Below are 20891 nucleotides of genomic sequence, written 5' to 3'. Positions count from 1 at the left end.
TGCATATGTCAGTGAGTTCTTGTATTCCTTAAGGCTATTTAGATATTTTTAGTGATCTTCATATGATGTTTATTTGATTTAACTTTATATTCTATTTTGGTTAATCCAGTGAAATTACTGTACAGTATTTCAACTCGGTACGTACATTTGTCTGGATAACTTACTGTACAGTATTTGAAAATTCAGCAATTACCCCACATATATTTGGTTATGAGGAATGTAAACCTTTTGTGTATTATTTATTTGTTGTTGTGTGGTCGAGCTAATATAATATCCATTTTCTAGGCTCGTCGGCAAGGTGAAATGGTGCAAAAACTCGTTCATATGATAGGAAAAAATGTAAAACTGTACGACATGGTGCTTCAGTTTTTACGTACTCTCTTTTTACGCACAAGATTCATTCATTATTGTTCGTTACGAGCAGAGCTCCTGATGGCTTTGCATGACAAAGAAGTTCATGATATTATTGCAGTTGATCCGTGCCACAAGTTCACATGGTGTTTAGATGCCTGTATAAGAGAAGGCAAAGTTGATGCAAAAAGGTAAGTCTGGATATTTCTAAGGTTCTTTATACTATTAATTTGTTATAGTCATGCTGTTTATGTATCATTAATATTTCCCAAAAATTATCTTATTTGAATGGGTTACTTTCCATCATGGCCAATTGTGGAAGGGAAATAGTCCTTAAGCCCAGACCATAAGTTTCTTGCATCATTATTACCTTGGGTGAGTAAATGTCACTTGATGGCCCTGACAGAATGGTAGCTTGATACTAATTATTACTACAAAGAGAAACGTACCCTCTGGGGAAGAGCAACTGTAGATATATTGATGATCCTTTATTCTGACAGTTTCATTCAAATCTGCACACTTTTTGTAATATTTGACAGTCTCTACTTTGCTTAAATCAGATAGTTTTATCACTTCCTCTCCTAAGAAAAAGGTAACCCTTTTGTCTGATATGGCTGAATTAGGTAGACCAATGAGAAACTAATGTACCTCATTTGTGTGCTGTCCATTAAAATTGAGAATAGTATTTTTCATTTGCTTTTTTATAAAGTCAGCTGATATTTTAGTTCACAAGTTGTCTGTTATTCTATTGAAATTTAGCCAGAGGTTACTTTTTCACTTTTTCAAAAATTAGTAATGTTATATAATTAGGTAAATGTGTTTATTGTACCTCTAGCCTTACAAATTTTGGGTAAATTTTTTATAAATTTAATGTTATTTACAATTTTTGAAATTGTTTTGGTAAAATGTGTGAATGCAAATGCTGAAGTAATCATCTATTTCCTAATTGGTACTTTGGAACTTGGAATGCATTTCTCACAATTTTTAGTGTTGTGCAGAAAACTTTGCTTTCGATCTTGAAGATTTTAGTGCTACTTTTGTCTGTTTTAACCATAAACCCCTTTTTTGAAATTGATGGATCATATCTTTGTATATGTACTGTATTATTATTGAATTTTTAACCAGTGTTTGTTCCAACACGAATACTTACCTCGAACTACTTTCTTAGGAGTTACAGTACCTGTAACCTCCTCTCTACCGACCAGAGTTTTGTGTAGGGTACCCTCTCCCGTTTTCTATGGAGGCCTACCCCGGCATTAAAGAATGTGCCCCGAGGGTAGGCTTATCGCTAGGTCGATGTCCGCCCGGGTCAACATCTCCAGTAAGTACTCTGGTCGCAACGTGTCAACACGTCGCCCTCGTTCTCTATCGATCCTTTGTGTGCGTTCGGTGTGTCCCACGTGTTCCCCGCGTGGTAACTTGTGTTTCCTGTGTACTGTTCCCGAGTGTTCCTGTGTGTTCACCTTCCACCCTTGTGCTTACCCAGTGTATTCCTTGATTCCCTACGTGCCTGTGTCTTGCGTTTGTGCATTATGGAGCAAATCCGCCGTTGTCCAGGGCCTAGAGCCGGTAAATCGTGTGGAGCGTTCCTCTCCAAGCCTGAAGTGGACCCTCACTCCCTTTGCTCCTCCTGTAGGGGAAGGGTTTGTTCGTCATCAGATACGTGCCCCGAGTGTGTAGGTTGGAGTGATATCCAGTGGGTACGTTACGGAACTAAAAAGAGGAAATCGTCGAAACGTTCCCCCAGGAAAGCTAGCGTTACTTCGCCGCTACCATCACCCAGTGAGCGGTCCGATGGGGCCTCGGTTTCGCCGTCCCCTACACAGAGTAGGGGCCGAGGTAAGTCTGTCGTGGAGAAAGAACAAAGCGATCTTCCCCAAGAGTCTAGTGAAGGTGCAGTGGGGGTTGCGGGTCCTTCTAGGGCTAGTGAAGAGCCCAGTAGTGCGTCCGGAGAGTAGGCCCTTGTGCTCGGGGGGCACGTGTCCTCCGATGACCCCTTGTGGGGTAGTAACGTTGTGTCTGTGTCTTCGCCCCCTTCGTGGGCCTGTGTTTCAGGGTCTTCGGCAGGCGGCGACAACCAGAGTAGGTTAGGTTCTACGGGGAATGATGCCTTCGGTTGGAAACTTCCGAAGACACCAGGTAGGTCCCCGTTACGAATGGAAGAGGGCCTGGATCCCTGGTTTCCTAGTGTGGGGCGTCAATCATTGTTCCCGACCCCTCTCACGGAAGTCCCCGAAGAATTCCTTCAACCGTCTACCTCGGGCACTCAATGAGTTACGAAGTCCCCCGCGGTCCCCGCTACCGCCCGCCATACGGTAAGTGCAGTGTCGTCGGGCTCTTCAGAAGATTATTACTCGTTGGGGGAAGACGCCAGGAGAAAACATCGCCGTCGGAGAGAGCGGTCCAGGAGCAGGCGTTCCCGTTCTAGGTCGCGCTCCAGATACAGCAGGAAGCGCTCCCGCTCTCCAAGACATAAGTACAGAAGGAGTAGGTCACCGGAGGGCGATTGGGTCTTCGTACCCCGTGAGACAAGAGTACGTTGTTCCCCGGACCGCCGGTCCAAGGAGTTCTCACCAAGGATACCTTCCTCCAATCACGGCTTTGACCCTCGCAAGCAAGTTCGCGAGAAGGACTCTACAGGTAGGCATAAGTCCTCGAAGCCTCCGGTTCACCCCGTCCAGCGGGGGGAAACGCGCTTCTTTTCGGGCAGCCTGGCCGAACCAGCCCAGCTGGTGCGGCCATCGGGTCGGAAGGAACGGTTCCCGCTGTCGGGTCAGCCCACGGGAACTGCGTCCTCGTCACCCAGAGACCTTGAGCGGACGAGAGTCCTCGCTGAGTCGATGATGCCTGCGCTAACCCCTGTCCCTGGTGCGGACGCCCCCGCCGAAGAAGTCCAGTACCTCGGTAGGATGGCGCCCCTGGCTCCAAGAACTAGACGTCCGGTCGGTGTGCCCGGCGACCCAGCTCCCCGGTCTCAAGCTGAGACCTCGGCTGACGGTAGGGAGGGTTCCCCAACGGAGGACTCGGCCTATAGAAGGGTGATTGGCCTTATCAGGAGGCACCATAAGATTTGAGGAACCTGCAGCTACTGACGAAGACTACTGGAGGTCCAGCCTTTTACGGATATTGCAGACCCCTACCCAACCTAAGACCTCTCTAGCGCTTCCTCTGGCCCGAGATCTGGTACTAGGGCAAGAATATGTTGACAAAGTGGTGGCTAGTAATGCCGAGGCCCCCCAAAACTCAGAGTTCCTCGAAATTGCTCCAGGGCCTCAAGACTCAGGGCAAGGTATATGTGCCAGAAGGGCGTCGTCCAGGCCCCTGTAAAGTGGAACCTTCCCTTGACATCCTGAGTCAGGGCGTCTCAGAGGATAGAGCCTCTTCGGCCCCAGTTTGTTTTTCTCCATCGGAGGCCTCCATGATGGAAGAAATGTCGAGGGACCTGGTGCACGTCTCCTCTTGGCTGGACTGGTGGGCTTCCACCTTAGTAGGAGTGCAAGCCTCGTTCGACCCCGAGGACCCTGACCAGCAGAACCTCCTGAGGGAACTTATTACCTCCGGGGGTAAAACCTTAAAGTTCTTGACGTACCAGTTGCTCGCCTTGACAGCGAATTGGGTACTCCGCAAAAGAGACACCATCCTGGCTAAGGTGTCCCGGAAGGTCCCAGACAGGGAAGCGCGGGCCATGAGGAGCCTGCCCTTGTGGAGTGACTCCTTGTTTCCCCTAAAAAAATTAGAGACCATTATGGAGAAGGTCTCGAAGCGAAAAGATTTGAACACCCCCAGGCCTACGCCTACTAGGAGACCGCCCTACAAGAGGTCCGTCTCAGACAGTGCCGCGACGGCCCAGGCCTCTCCCAGCACGACGAGGAGAGAGGCTCCCTCTTCCTCCTGGTCCTCAGCGCCTCAGCCCCCCCGTAGGGGGGCTCCAGCATCCTCAAACTTCTTTAGAACAGGTTATTCTGCCTCTAGGAGAGGCCGTTCAGGCCGCTCCTCCAGAAGGAGATAGAGTGAGAGGCCCCCTATCCCCGCCCAAGCCTCGGGTTGGGGGATGCATCAGACTACATTGGCAAGCATGGAAGGCTCACGGAGCGGAGCCTTGGACAGTGTCCGTACTGAAGGAGGGCTACAGACTGCCGTTCTTAGCAGATCCACCCCCTCTAATCCCAGCCAGCAGGGCGGAATGGCTGGCTCCCAAAGACCCGTTGAAGAAGACCGCCCTTCAAGAGGAAGTGTCCTCCATGTTGGAGAAGGGCGCCATGGAAGAAATTCTTCTCCCAGGCCCGGGTTTCTACAGTCGCCTGTTCCTGGTAGAAAAAGCGACGGGGGGGTGGAGGCCGGTTATAGATCTGTCGGCTCTCAACAAGTTCATCAAGAAGACAGACTTCAAAATGGACACTCCGAAGTCAGTCCTACTGTCCTTGAGGGAGAAAGATTACATGATGACCATAGACCTCAAGGACGCCTACTTCCAAATTCCGGTCCACCCCTCGAGTCGAAAGTTTCTCCGGGTGAAATGGGGTTCCCTGATCCTGCAATTCAAGACCCTTTGCTTCGTATTGTCAACAGCGCCCCAGGTGTTCACAAGAGTCTTCACGACTGTCTCAGTGTGGGCTCACGAACGAGGCATTCGCCTCATCCGATACCTGGACGACTGGTTGCTTCTTTCCTCCTCGAAGGACCTCTTGGAGGAACAAGGGATGAAACTCCTCCAGTTTTGCAAGGATCTGGGCATCGTGATCAACCCGGAAAAATCAAACCTATCCCCTTCCACCAGAATGACCTACTTGGGAATGATGTTAGATACCATTCTGGGAAAAGCCTTCCCTTCGGGAGACAGAATAAACAATCTCATGGAAATCATTCGGCCATTCCTATAGGGGCGTCCCAGGAGAGCAAAAGACTGGCAAAGACTGATAGGGCACCTGGTGTCGTTGGAGAAACTAGTTCCCCAGGGGAGGGTAAGACTCAGAGCCGTGCAATGGAATCTGAAGAACCTCTGGTGCCAACTGGACTCGCAACAAGTCCTAATCCCAGTTCTACCAAACACGAGGCCCTCCCTGGAATGGTGGCATTGCCGGTCGAACTCGCTCAAGGGGATGCCCTTCGCGAGCGACCCCCCCGAGTTACTACTGTTCACAGACGCCTCCAACCAAGGATGGGGAGCCCATCTCCTCGACGAAACAGCGCGAGGGACCTGGTTGGACGGAGAAAAGGAACTCCACATCAATGTCCTGGAGTTGAAGGCAGTCCAGAAGGCTTGCCTACACTTCGCAGATCTTCTAAAGGGAAACACCGTGGCGTTGATGTGCGACAACGCCATGGTAGTAGCATACATAAAGAAGCAAGGAGGCTTGAAGTCGAAGGAGTTGTGCGATCTCACCATAAAAATTCTAGATTGGGCGGAAGAGAACCAAGTGGTGTTGTTAGCAAGGTTCATTCCCGGGAAGAAAAACGTGCTGGCCGACGGTCTCAGCAGAGTGGGCCAAATAGTAGGGACAGAATGGTTCCTCCTCCTAGAAGTAGCCAAGCTCATCATTCAACGTTGGGGTTCCCCGGTGATGGACCTCTTTGCAACCAAACTGAACGCCCAACTCCCCGTATATTGTTCTCCTGTACCAGACCCGAAGGCAGCCTTGGAAGACGCCTTTCAGCACAAGTGGGACAATCTAGACGTGTACGCTTTTCCCCCTTTCACGTTGATAAGGCAGGTGCTCAACAGAGTAAGGACAGCCCGAAACTTAAAGATGACTTTGGTAGCGCCCTGGTGGCCGGAGAGAGAGTGGTTCGCGGACCTAAAAGACCTGGCGAGTCAACCCCCGTGGCCTCTGCCCGACAGGTCAGACCTGCATCAACCTCATTTTCTCAGGCTCCACGACAACCCACTCTCCCTACGTCTTCACGCCTGGAGACTATCGAGCGACTCCTGAAGAAAGAAGGATATTCTTCATCCACTGCTAAGAGAATGTCGCTATACCTGAGAAAGTCTTCAGCTGCGGTCTACCAGGCTAAGTGGGCCTCCTTCACGAAGTGGTGCTCTGAGAGGCACATTAAGCCTCTTAAGGCCTCTGTCCCGGACATAGCGGATTTTCTGGTGTTTCTCAGAGACAAGATGGGAATGTCAATCCCAGCCATAAAAGGGGTTCGGGCCGCCTTAGGCCAAGTCTTCCTCCTGAAGGGCATCGACCTGTGGGCCTCTAGGCACATAGCGATGCTTGTCAAGAGCTTCGAGCAGTCCTGCCCCCCACAAGCAGCTAGGGTGCCCCAGTGGGACTTAGCTAAGGTCCTGAAGATGTTGTGTGGCCCCCCCTTTGAACCTTTGAAAGATATCGTGGACAGGGATCTCACTCTCAAGGCCGTCTTCTTGCTGGCCTTGGCGTCCGTTAAGAGAGTGGGTGAGATCCATGGGCTGTCATATGACGTTTCTTATTCGAAGGGGTGGAAAGAAGTATCCTTCAAGTTCGTTCCTTCTTTTGTGGCGAAGACCCAGAACCCGGCAGTCTGGGATCCGAAGTTCGAAGGTTTCTCCATACCAGCCATCCCTAGGACGGGTAATTCGGAGGATTTGAAATTATGCCCTGTGCGAACCATTAGAAAATACCTTGAAAGAACGGCTCATCTCCGCCCAGGCATCAAGAGCCTCTTCGTATCCACGGGTATTACTAAGAAGCAAGTGTCCAAGAACACCATTTCCTTCTGGTTGAGACAAGTTATTGCCAGAGCCTACAAGGAGGAAGGCCTGGCCGTGCCAGGCGCCCGCAGACCTCATGACATCAGAGGCCTGAGCACATCCTTAGCCTTTGAGAAAAACATGGCAGTGGGTCAGATCCTTCGGGCAGGTACTTGGTCGAACCAGTCGACCTTTACTGCCCATTACCTCAAGGACTACTCGAGGGAGTCCTTAGACGGGTTCTCCATTGGAACAGTCATCTCCGCCCTCCAAGTGGTTTAACGGTAAAAGCCCCAGGCTCAATCACGGATAGCAACCGGGAGACACAGGTGCGTTTCCTTCCATCCTACCCAGTTGCTCCCTAGCCTCATCGGGGATTACCAACTTGTACCATTGGATAACACGTTCTTCACGACTACGCTACTGGATGCAACATCAGAAGAAGTTTTTTCAAAGGGTGAGTACTTAGACACTAACGTGAGCTCTTTGTGTAGTTACCCTCTCGTCCGTTTTCTAGTATGTACCGTTATTCCTGGGCCTCTTGGCCTCCGCTTACCGGGTCTGTAGGTCAGAATAGCACTCCCACCTCCTAAAGTGTAAGTCTCCTAAGAAAGTAGTTCGAGGTAAGTATTCGTGTTGGAACAAATCAAAAATTTTAAGTAATTTTTATTTCTCCTAACATACTTATCGAGAACTACTTTCGGGTAATGGCCCTCCCTTCCTTCCCCGAGTGCCTCTCTTCCCTTGCAAGTATTGTGCTACTTCAATAGAACTTACTGGAGATGTTGACCCGGGCGGACATCGACCTAGCGCAAAGCCTACCCTCGGGGCACATTCTTTAATGCCGGGGTAGGCCTCCATAGAAAACGGGATAGAGGGTACCCTACACAAAACTCTGGTCGGTAGAGAGGAGGTTACAGGTAACTCCTAAGAAAGTAGTTCTCGGTAAGTATGTTAGGAAAAATAAAAATTACTTAAAGTTTTTGATATTGTAAAGAATAGTTGTTGATGGGGATCATTGTGACTACAGGAATGTAATCTCCAGTGATCCTCAGGATGATATTCTTTGCCTTTACTTTTCATATTTATACATATGTAGTTTGGCTTTAAAAACAAACTTATTGATTATGCTGCTGAGTTTAGGCCTGTGGTTGCTAACAATGATCTAAGCAAAATTAATACATGATGCAAATTATGGGGCAATAAACAGAATTTTAATAATAGTTTATTTTTATAATCACCTGATGTTCATATTGCTTTTACTAAAAAAATACAATCAAAATATTCTTGTTCTCTCCCCCCTGCAAAATGGCCTCCCCTCTGGGAACCACCATGCCATCTGACAGTTGATGACACAACGATGTACCTCTTGCTTTTCAGTTCTAAAAGTCATAAACCCATTCATTATTCTCTTGATATTACTTATCAGTGTGAAGGAGGAGTCTTGCATATGAATATCAGGTAAATATAGAAATACCAAATTCTATCATTGAAATTAGAAAGCTCCCCTGATGTCTAAATTGCTGATTGTTACACTCTGATGGAGGCGAGATAGTGAAGGAAAGACATGGGTGTATGTAAGTGTAGATTAATAGATTTAACCACCACCCGAGATTATTTTAAAAGGTAACCAATCCTAATCCCAAGTCAACCCATAGCCACTCAAATTTCTGGATTGGATTCCAATTCTAAGCCCACTACCTTATCTTATACCGTATAAGAGATATAAAACCTTAAACTTTCTCAATGAAAAAAATAACGGTATGACTTGAACCAAGTTTAAGTGAATAACTAAACTGTAAATTTGTATTTACACCATATCTTTCACAGTTATTACAATGCCCAGTAAATCCTAATAAAACTAGACTTCTAGTTAAAGCCTTTGAGAAATCGACTTTGTCATTGTTAACCCTATCATATCAAGTCTCCTGTAGATAACTTTCCATTCTTTTATTATATCAAGTTTTGATCTCTTTATGACCTTTGTAATATCAAGTTTTTATTTCTGTATAAGACTGTACAGTAAATATGTTTAACTTGACATGTATTCTATAAGTAATTTTCCTTCCTCATGTCATATATATGTTGAACTAATCTTTTTCAAGTCTAAAAGAAAACTATTCTAGAGGAGTAAATCTATTCCAAATATTTCTCAGAGTGAGGTTGCTGAACTATCACTTTGTGAAACTAAACCTTTTTGTCCCTCTGACTTCAGCAGGGCAATCAGCAAATCTTCTTACCAACAATGCAATGTTAGTTTTTCATGCCATTTTAAAGAAGAGACAAAAGTTATTACAGTACTTCTAGATAGGTTCCTTGAGAAAGGCAAAGATCAGTCTAATAAAACAGACGTATAAATGTCCAGTAAGCCTAAAATAAGTGATTCGGTTAGTAATAGTAAATGTGATTCAAAATAGAGAACTCATAATGTTTCACCAGAAATTTTCATGGAGGGAGATTCTCCCTCTAAGCAGAAACACATCTCTCTCTCATCTGCATTGTGATTTATTTGTTGAAAGTGAAGTACAAAAATTATCTTTGTATCGTTAGGTCAGATTAGAACATTTTATTAGACACGAGCAACAAGATAAACTGAAAAGCAGAAGGTAAATGGTCATGTCATCGACTAGTAAGTTGCCATCAACAGCCAGAAGGCATGGTGGTACCCAGATAGGTAGACATTTTGCAATGGGAGATAGAGAAATTTTTATTTTGGGATAGATATCGACATAGCTTCAAGAGGGAAGCAATATAATTGTTGATAAAGTTCATAGAAGTTAATAGTATTTGTGTAATGAAATCATGCTCTATGATGTTTTTTACATAGCAAATCAAGCTCACCTGTGATTCAATCACAGGTAGGCTATCGGAGATTTCATATTTTTTACAATGCTTTAAACGTTGAACATGAATTAATTATGCAATCAAGTAATTTTTGTTTATGGCAAAACCAACCCACCTACAATTCAAATAGATATAGGCTAGGCTAGGCAACATTTATTCTTTACATATAGGTAGAAAGTATTTTAAATATTTTTAGACCTATGAATCACATACATATAGGGTAGTCATTCTTCAGTTCCAAATAGCTAGGCTAGTCACTCATGGATCCAAATGACTGGGTTAATCACTTTTTGGATCCTAATGTCTATGCTTGTTACTCTGGATTCAAATAACAAAGCTAATCACTCTGAATCCAAATATCTAAATTTGTCACTCTTCACTATGAATCCATATGACTAAGCTAGCCACTCTTTTAATAGGCTAGTTATTCACTCTTGATTTTCTATGTAAAGGTGTGAAATGTTTATGACATTGTAAATGGGCATATGAATATGATACTGTATGCCATTCATGCAAGTATAAAGTACAAAATGTTCAAAGTTATAATTTATTTTCTGAAATACAAAGTTGTCTTACTTGGAAAGTCTTCATTAAAATTTACAAAACTTTTTAACTAAGAACAATTGAAACTAGTTGTTGATTATCATATAGTATGCTTTATTTACAATTTTCTATTAGAACTTTTGTATAGATTTTAACTTTATCCATTTTTTGCAACTCCCCTTTAATAATTTTTTCTTGTACATAAAGATATGCATGTCATAGGTAGAAGAGGTGATGAATCAGTGGATGCCTGGTGGATGTAAACATCCTCTTTTCTTTCTTGCTGAAAAGTGCTGGAAATGAAATATAAATGTTCTTTAACTAGTTATTGCATAAAGATACTTAATCAGATTGTGCAGTACAGTGAACCCTCGTTTATCGCGGTAGATAGGTTCCAGACGCGGGCGCGATAGGTGAAAATCCGCGAAGTAGTGACATCATATTTACCTATTTATTTAACATGTATATTCGGACTTTTAAAACCTTCCCTTGTACGTAGTACTGTTAACAAACCACCCTTTAATGTACAGAACACTTAATGCATGTACTACAGCACCCTAAACTAAAACAGGCACAAATATTAAAGGCGATTTTATATCATGCGTTTCCTAAACACCTAAAAAGCACGATAAAAAATGGCAACCAATGTTTTGTTTACGTTCATCTCTGATCATAATGAAGAAACAAACTCATTTAGTGTACAGTACACATATATGTATAGGTTAGTTTTTGCATCGATTATATTGATTATACAGTACTGTACTGTATGTTGATTTGTTTATTACCAATGTTTTAGTTTACATATTTTTCTTAGGACTTCCAAATGAAATGTTTTTCTTTATGACGCCGCCTGAAACGACGGCGTGTACGCTCAGTAAACAACCACGCTCAGAACAAACAAGGCATTTAACACGCATGATGATAGTGATAAATAATGATACAGTACATACAGTATTTACAGTAAAAGCATTTACAAAATATGTTACCTTACAAATATAAATTATACAGTATTGTACGTAGCAAAGCAGGAAAACAATTTACGAGAGAGAGAGAGAGAGAGAGAGAGAGAGAGAGAGAGAGAGAGAGAGAGATTGTTTTACGTACGTAAATGTAAATTTTAAACAAAAAAAATATGATAGGTTACAACATGTAGACTTTTAAAACCTTCCCTTTAACTTAATGCATACAGTACGTACAGTACATTACTAAACTATAAAACAGGCAGTAAGAATGTTAAAGTAAAAAATAAAGATTGTTACTGTACTCACCACGAAAGAAGTTGAAGAAAAACTTGAATGGTGATGGCGATGAATTTGCTGCACAGTAGAAATGATGATGATGAAGCTGATGATGTGTTCTACTGTGCAGCCAATGATAGTATTTTACGTCTCTTCAGACGGAGGTGTCTTTTCCTGGGACACCTCTTCAACTTCTTCCTGGGAAACTTCAATTTCTTCCGAAGGCGTACTAGCAGGAGGAACTGGCTCTTTTTTGCGAGGCTGGAAGAACATTGTGATCGGAAGTTGTTGCCGCTGCTTCTTTTTTCGATCCAAGAGCATTTTGTAGGGAGTCATTATGTCATCAACCTTGTTGCAGAATTGCATCGAGCGAACCATATCCTCGTCCCACTCTTGCAACATTTCTTTCAACTCCTTCGCGTGGTTGCAGGCCTTGGCAAGCCGTTCTAATGTTAAGCCCGTTTCTTCGACATTTTCTTGGGTCTCTTCCTGGGTATCACTCTCTTCCTCACTTGCCGATTTCGTCAGGTCTTCGAGGTCTGCGTCAGTTAGGGGCTGGGAATGACAGTCCAACAACTCGTCGACGTCTTCAGTCGTCATGTCGCCAAACCCGTCACCTCCAATTATGGCAGCCAACTGCACAGATTTCCGTATTGAAGAGTGTTGGATTTCCGACGGAGTAAATCCCTTGTCGTCGTAAACAATATCGGGCCACAACTTCTTCCAGCTCGCATTCACGGTTGCAGGTTTCATCTCTTGAAGTGCCTTCTGAATATTCTGCAGGCACGTGGCTATGGTGTACTGCCGCCAGTACGCCTTCAAGTTGAAATCTTCATCCTCGTCATCTTGGGCAGCATCCACACACGCAACGAGGTCCGCCAAGGTATTCTTCGTGTAGAGGGCCTTGAACGCCCTGATAACCCCCTGGTCCATCGGTTGAATTAATGACGTGGTGTTGGGTGGCAGGAACTCAACCTGAATGCCCTCATGCGACAGGTCAGTTGCGTGTCCACCAGCGTTATCCATAAGGAGAAGGATCTTGAATGGCAAGCCCTTCTCTAAGAGATATTTACTGACTTGCGGGATAAAACACTGGTGGAACCAGTTGGAGGTCAGCATCTTCGTAATCCATGCTTTTTGATTATGCATCCAGTACACGGGAAGGAGATTCTTATTTTTATTTTTCAAAGCGCGAGGATTTTTCGACTTATAAATAAGCCCCGGCTTTAACAAAAATCCAGCAGCATTTCCACACATCACGAGGGTAACGCGATCCTTGAATGCCTTAAAGCCAGAGGCTTTGGCTTCCTCTTTGAACAGGAAAGTTCGCGACGGCATTCTCTTCCAAAACAAGCCAGTCTCATCCATATTAAAGACTTGTTCCGGCTTGTATCCACCTTCGGCGATAATATTCTTGAACGTCTGGTTCACGTAAGTTTCAGCAGCGGCAGTGTCAGCGGAAGCAGACTCCCCATGCAGGGAAACGCTTTTCAGGGCGAAGCGTTTCTGAAACTTCGCGAACCATCCTTTGCTTGCGGAAAAACGTTTCTGAGGCTGGGAATCAGTGGATGTCCCTGGTTGAGGATCATCTGCATCATCATCATCTTCAGCATGGTTGCCGTCGTCGTCTTTAGGTTCCTTTGCAGCAAAATTCTCATATAAACTCAAAGCCTTTGTTTGGATGGTGTTCGTATCCAACGCTATGTTCTTCTTCCGGCAGTCGGCAATCCACACAGCTAAAGCACCTTCCATGCGTACGATCGTTTTATTACGCGTTGTAACGACTCGCTTCGCTGATCTGCTAAAGGTGATTGCAGCCGTCTTTCTAATGTTCGCCTCGTCCTTTTTGATATAGCGAACGGTGGATTCGTTGATGCCAAAATGGCGGCCGGCGGCCGCGTAACTTCTACCATCTTTTAACATGTCGAGAAGCGTAACCTTCTCAGCTATCGTCATCATCCTTCGGTGGCGTTTAGGCTCACTACCAGCCTTAAGAGAAGCAGAACGCTTGGGAGCCATTACAGTAGGATTTACGTACAGTACTGTAACAAAAAGTTCAACTTAAAAAGGTCGCACACAGCACAGATTAAACTTCACAAACTTAAGAACGTCTACTCAGCGATACGCGGTAACAGAGAGTGAACGATCCAGCCCCGCGAGAACTTTGATGCTGCGGGTAGAAGATGCGGGCAAAACACCAATCACAGGCTAGATAACAAAACTTGAGTTCTGATTCGTCATCTATCAGCGCTTGAACCAATCACAACCCGTCTTACAGTACTATGATGCGTTGGTTACCTACTCATAGAAGATGCCCCGCGCTTACTGAACGTACGTAGATTAAGTACAATACCGTAATAATAATAAATAATGATAATAATACTGTACAATAATAATAATAATGATAATAATAATAACAATAATAATTTTATTAACAACAACAACAATAATAATAATACACACTTTACGTACGCTATTTTACGCTCTCTCTCTCTCTCTCTCTCTCTCTCTCTCTCTCTCTCTCTCTCTCTCTCTCTCTCTCGTACGCTTATTCGAAATGTGATTTTTGCAACAAAGAATATTATTGGATGCAGTACTGTACTACGTACGTATACATACAAAAGATTCATGGAAAAGAAGCACATCCATTACAGTACACACCATTCTAATATGGTATGACTGCATCTGATTTGCGTTTCATGTTCGATTTAATTTTACTACGTACTGAATTATCGTATGATCACATTCTCTTTTCGTGTTTTATTTCTTTCTGTGCTGAATTATATATCATATGTAATGCAATGAACAATCAGTAAGAGCAGATATTACTAATTACAGTATTAATGGAATTACAGGTAACAAAATATCGTATTTGGGGGTCTTCAGATTTCGCGGTATTTTCGAATTTTCCGGAAAATCCGCGATATGTATATATATATGGGTTATGGAAAAACCCCGCGAAGTGGTGAATCCGCGATTGTCGAACCGCGAAGTAGCGAGGGTTCACTGTACACATACTTCCTATTGATTACATAGCTTAAGTATGATGATATAATTCTTATATTTATTTTTCAGGGATTTTGGTCAGCTAAACTACTTTGGCAGTTTTTTTTCAGTACAATGCAGTATTTTTTTACAAAATTATATTTTGGCTTATGTTTTATCTTTAATGCAAACTAAAATGATAGATAAATCTCATATCTTTGGATTTCATACATTATTGGAGTATACTGTAGTTTACATTCATACAGGCTCAGCATTTATTCTAACTATGATTTTGGATAGCTTAACTTAAACTATCCTAGGTTATTCTACTTAATTTGCGTATCCCTTGGTGTTGTTATACTGAATATGAGAGTGCTTACTATAAATATGGCTTACCATATACTATTTTTTACAACTTTTCTGAGGTTTTCTTCCTATACAGTACTTTGATTTGACATTTGAGGGCCACCCCCCCCCCCCCCCCACCAAATGTTTTAGCAATTAAGTCCCAGGTCCTGTATTTGGACATTTTACTTAACTCAGCAAATAAATTGTACAAAGCAGGACTTTCCAACACTTATTTTTATATAGCACTGTAAATTTCTTTTCTATTTATTTATGTTACACATATTGTAAAATTTTAAATATTTAACTTAGCCGGTGAATATATAATAGCTGCTGCTCAGCGGCTCGACAGAAAACACACACAAAAACTCGCGAGCGATCGCTATGAAGGTTGCGGGTGTGCCCACCAGCGCCAACTGTCGGCCAGATACCACACATGCATGTAAACAAGCCTTCAATTCTTCTCTGTCGACCTTGACGACAAGACGTATCAATACTCGCTGTATAACCTGGAGTTTTCTCAACATATTTGGTGAAGTACTTCATTTTGGTTTGAGCTTTCGCAGTGCAGGTGTTTTTCCTCAACTTAAACTCTTGAACTCTTTATTGGACAGATTTAATTGTTGATGACTTGGATTGTTTTTTGGACTTTCTTTGACTAATTCAAAATGGCTGACGCTTCACAAGCCCCTAGATTTCGTAAGTGTAATGCTAGGGAATGTAATAGGCGTCTTCCAAAGGCCTCTCTCGACCCACATACTGTGTGTTCTAATTGTCGGGGTAAAACTTGTCAATTAGGAGATCGGTGTGAGGAATGCGTGGGCCTTTCGGAATTCGATTGGCTCGAATACGACAAGTATTCTCGTAAGCTAGAGAGAAATAGGGTAAGGAGGAGTTCCTCTAGGTCAGTAGATTTTTCCTCTCCACATGCCCCTGATCCTAATCCTTCCCCTGTAGTGGTTGTACCTAACCCCCCTTCTGGCACTCAGGAACCATCAATGCAAGACATGTTACGTGCCATTCATGCCTTGGGTGAAAGAGTTGAAGCGTTAGCAACTGATCGTAATCAACTCATGGCTGACGTTAAAGAGCTTAAGTGTCAGAGTGCCACAGCGGAAAATAGTGGGGAAGTAATTAGTGCGCAAAGTGTTGTGAACAGTGTTGCGACCGAGGGTTCGTCTGTTCGTGCCTGTCGTTCACCTAGTCCGAGACCTCTTGCAAGCTCCCAAGCCCAGGGGAGAAGTAATGTCGTACGACTTATGGGTTCGAGAGGCCTTGATCAGCGAACAGACGTTCCCTCTATGGTATCAGGCGTGTCTCACCAAGATCGCCCTTACCATAAGACGAGAGAGCCCATTTTCTCCTCGTCATCCGAAGGCTTTTCGCATAAGAAACCGTGGAGCAAGGTTTCTAGGCCCCTTAAGCGAAAGTCGGTCCCTTCAGGACAGGTCCAGCGTCCTGGATGCAGTCATTGGGACAGTTCTGACCCGTTGCAGTCATCGGATGACTGCTCGCCGCCTAAGCAACAACGTTACACAGGCTTAGAGAGTCTTGGTGTAGGCAAGGTTGTGCCGTCTCAGACGTTAACCCCGTCGTTTACCGCACCCATTCCCGTTGATCCTAAATGGGTTATACTGCAAGACATGCAGACTAAGCTCGCCTCCCTTATGGAAGACTATTCTGCCGATAAGGTTCACGTTGATCCTCGCCGTTTATCTCATCGAGATCCTGGCCTTCAGCCGCCCAAACGAACCTTTGCTCGTCCTGTTGACGTTGGCGTTGCTAAGTCACGTCAGTCACGCTATGTAGAGCCTCACTCGATGCGGTCACGTGTTGACTTTCAGTCGCATTTGGACGTTAGGCCACTTCCTAATGCTCCTGTTGACGTTCAGGACGTTCGCCAACCAGTGGAGTTGACTTGTTTTGACGCTGAGCGTCAACCACCGCAGTCTAGAGTTGTTTTGACTGCTCAGACTAGGCAGTCAAAACAGTCTCGAGTTGACATCGAGCGTCCTCCCGCTCCTGTTGTTGTTGACAGTTCACAGACTGTTAAGCAGTTACATGACGTTGCGTCCTGGACTGCTACTAATGCACCAGTGCATGTGGACTCTGCGTGTCAAGCATTGCCAACCCCTTTGCTTGTTACTCAACAGTTGTCAGATGAGGACCCTTCAGATGAGGACGTTGCTGACCCTCAGCATGATGATCATCCTTCGGATGTAGACGAACCTAGAACAGTTCCTCCATCAATGGACTTTAAGAAAGTCATGTTAATTTTTAAGGAGTTGTTTCCCGATCACTTCGTCGCTGTTGCTCCTCGCTCGCCACCGTCTGAGTTTGCTCTAGGCTTACCTGCTAACATGCCAGCCTTTACAAAACTTGTGCTCTCTCGCTCTTCCAAGAGAGCTTTACGGCTTTTAGGCGACTGGTTGGAAACCAAGAGGAGTTTGGGGAAGACGGCATTTGCCTTCCCTCCGTCGAAACTCTCGTCTAGATCGAGCGTCTAGTATGCCACGGGAGAAGTTCTCGGCTTGGGAGTCCCTGCCTCTGCCCAGGGTGACTTCTCAAGCCTTGTAGACTCTCCCCGCCGCCTAGCCATGAGACGCTCGAAGATTAGTTGGTCCTCCTCGGACCTTGACCATCTGCTGAAAGGCATTTACAGAGCCTTTGAAGTTTTCAACTTCCTTGACTGGTCTTTGGGAGCCTTAAGTAGGAAAATCTCATCGGCTGATAGAGATGTCTCCTTACTGATTATGTCCTGTATGGATAAAGCCATCCGCGATGGTTCCAATGAGCTCTCCTCCTCTTTTACGTCGGGAGTCTTAAAGAAGCGAGAGTCCCTTTGCTCTTTTCTTTTGGCAGGAGTTACTCCCTGTCAGAGATCTGAACTGCTCTTTGCTCCCTTATCTAAGTTTTTGTTCCCGCAACAATTGGTTAAGGACATAGCTTCTTCACTCGTGCAGAAGGACACCCATGACTTGGTGGCGTCCTCTGCTCGCAAAGGGACTCCTTCTACATCCTTTTCTGCTAGACCTAGGATAGACACTCCGGCGTCCAGATTTATTCCGCCCTTTCGTGGCAGAGCTCCCAGCAGGGGAAGTACTCGTGCCGAGGGAAAGAGAGGAAAGAAGAGAGGAGCCAAGTCCTCACGTGGCAGAGTCTGACTGCCCGCAGCCTCAGACAGCAGTAGGAGCCAGATTGAAGAACTTCTGGCAGGCCTGGGAGAAGAGGGGCGCAGACCAACAATCTGTGAGGTTGCTCAGAGAGGGGTACAAAATTCCATTTGTACGCAAACCTCCTCTAGCGACTTCCCCCATCGACCTCTCTCCCAGGTACCGAGAGGAGTCAAAAAGACAAGCCCTGAACCTAGAAGTGTCTCTATTGCTAGAAAAGGGAGCGGTGGTGAAAGTCTCGGACCTTCAATCACCGGGGTTTTACAACCGTCTCTTCCTAGTACCAAAGAAGACAGGAGGTTGGAGACCGGTGCTAGACGTCAGTGCACTCAACGTCTTTGTTACGAAGACAAAGTTCACCATGGAGACCACGAAATCAGTCTTAGCAGCGGTCAGAAAGGGAGACTGGATGGTCTCTCTCGACCTAAGAGACGCGTACTTCCACATCCCCATACACCCAGATTCCCAACCGTTTCTGAGGTTTGTTTTCAACAATGTGGTATACCAGTTTCGGGCCCTGTGCTTTGGCCTAAGTCCTGCTCCTCTCGTGTTTACGAGGCTTATGAGGAATGTAGCAAAATTCCTCCATTTATCTGGAATCCGAGCCTCCCTGTACTTGGACGACTGGCTTCTCAGAGCCTCGTCCAGTCATCGCTGTCTGCAGGATCTTCATTGGACATTGGATCTGACCAAGGAATTGGGACTTTTGGTCAACCTAGAAAAGTCCCAGCTGATTCCATCCCAAACTATACTGTATTTAGGGATGGAGATTCGCAGTCCAGTTTTTCGGGCTTTTCCGTCTGCCACCCGAATAGAGCAAGCCCTGCTCAAAGTCCAACTGATGTTGAAGAGAGAACGGTGCTCAGTCAGGAATTGGATGAGTCTAGTAGGAACTCTATCATCCCTGGAGCAGTTTGTCTCGCTAGGAAGGCTACACCTTCGACCTCTCCAGTTCCATCTAGCCTTTCACTGGAAAAAGGACAAGACATTAGAGACGGTCTCAATCCCGGTCTCCGAACCAGTAAAGGCATGCCTGAATTGGTGGAACGACAATATCAGTCTGAGAGAGGGACTTTCCCTAGCAGTTCAGAACCCAAACCACGTACTATTCTCAGACGCGTCGGATTTGGGTTGGGGTGCGACCCTGGACGGTCGGGAATGCTCAGGTCTGTGGACCTCAAGTCAGAGGAGCATGCACATCAACGGCAAGGAGCTTTTGGCAGTCCACCTGGCCTTGATGAAATTCGAGAGTCTCCTTCGAAACAAAGTGGTAGAGATCAACTCCGACAATACCACAGCCTTGGCATACATTTCCAAGCAAGGAGGCACCCACTCCCTGACGCTGTACGAGATCGCAAGGGACCTGCTCATTTGGTCAAGAGATCGAGGCATCTCCCTGTTAACGAGGTTTATCCAGGGCGACTTGGACGTCTTAGCAGACTGCCTCAGTCGGAGGGGTCAGGTAATTCCTACGGAATGGACCCTCCACAAGGACGTGTCCAAGAGTCTTTGGGCGACTTGGGGTCAACCCACCATAGACCTCTTTGCAACCTCGATGACCAAGAGACTTCCAATCTATTGCTCTCCAGTCCCAGACCCAGCAGCAATACACATAGACGCATTTCTTCTAGATTGGTCTCATCTGGACCTATATGCATTCCCACCATTCAAGATTGTCAACAAGGTACTGCAGAAGTTCGCCTCTCACGAAGGGACAAGGTTGACGTTGGTTGTTCCCCTCTGGCCCGCGAGAGAATGGTTCACCGAGGTACTTCGATGGCTGGTAGACTTTCCAAGGAGTCTTCCTCTAAGGGTAGATCTGTTACGTCAGCCCCACGTAAAGAATGTACACCAAAGCCTCCCCGCTCTTCGTCTGACTGCCTTCAGACTATCGAAAGACTCTCTAGAGCTCGAGGCTTTTCGAAGGAGGCAGCCAGTGCGATTGCAAGAGCGAGGAGAGCTTCTACCATTAGAGTATACCAGTCGAAGTGGGAAGTCTTCCGAGACTGGTGCAAGTCAGCATCTGTGTCCTCGTCCAGTACCTCTGTAGCCCAAATCGCTGATTTTCTCTTACACCTGAGAAAAGTTCGCTCCCTTTCAGCTACCACGATCAAAGGCTACAGGAGCATGTTGGCTTCGGTCTTTAGGCATAGAGGCTTAGATCTTTCCAACAATAAAGATCTACAAGATCTCCTTAAGTCTTTTGAAACCTCTAAGGAACGTCGTTTGGCAACTCCTGGATGGAACTTAGACGTGGTCCTAAGGTTCCTCATGTCAGACAGGTTTGAGCCATTACATTCAGCCTCCCTGAAGGATCTCACTCTCAAGACACTTTTCCTAGTGTGCTTGGCCTCGGCTAAAAGAGTCAGTGAACTGCATGCCTTCAGTAAGAACATCGGCTTTTCTACAGAAAAAGCCACTTGTTCTCTTCAACTTGGTTTCCTGGCCAAAAATGAACTGCCTTCTCGTCCTTGGCCTAAATCTTTTGATATTCCTTGTTTATCAGAGATCGTAGGCAACGAACTGGAAAGAGTGTTATGTCCTGTTAGAGCTCTTAAGTTCTATTTAGCTCGTACTAAGTCATTACGAGGTAAATCTGAGGCATTATGGTGCTCAGTCAAGAAACCATCATTGCCTATGTCAAAGAATGCTTTGTCATATTTTATCAGATTTTTAATACGAGAAGCTCATTCCCACTTGAATGAGAAAGACCGATGTTTGCTTAAGGTTAAGACGCACGAA

The 20891-nt window shown here is 45.2% G+C and overlaps 1 protein-coding gene across 1 annotated transcript in view; it reads left to right on the top strand.

The window, feature by feature from the left end:
- Nucleotides 1-20891, top strand: part of NELF-B (negative elongation factor B) — a 105459-nt gene that overhangs the window by 40984 nt on the left and 43584 nt on the right. The window contains exon 6 of the mRNA XM_068360753.1: nucleotides 286-542. Within this exon, the coding sequence (XP_068216854.1) occupies nucleotides 286-542 (257 nt within the window). The remainder of the gene's footprint in view (nucleotides 1-285; nucleotides 543-20891) is intronic.

Source organism: Palaemon carinicauda, chromosome 37 (assembly GCF_036898095.1).
Source record: "Palaemon carinicauda isolate YSFRI2023 chromosome 37, ASM3689809v2, whole genome shotgun sequence".
In the NCBI taxonomy this organism is placed as follows: domain Eukaryota; kingdom Metazoa; phylum Arthropoda; class Malacostraca; order Decapoda; family Palaemonidae; genus Palaemon; species Palaemon carinicauda.
Note: the sequence above shows the minus strand (reverse complement) of the source record. Positions and strands in the feature narration are given on the sequence as shown.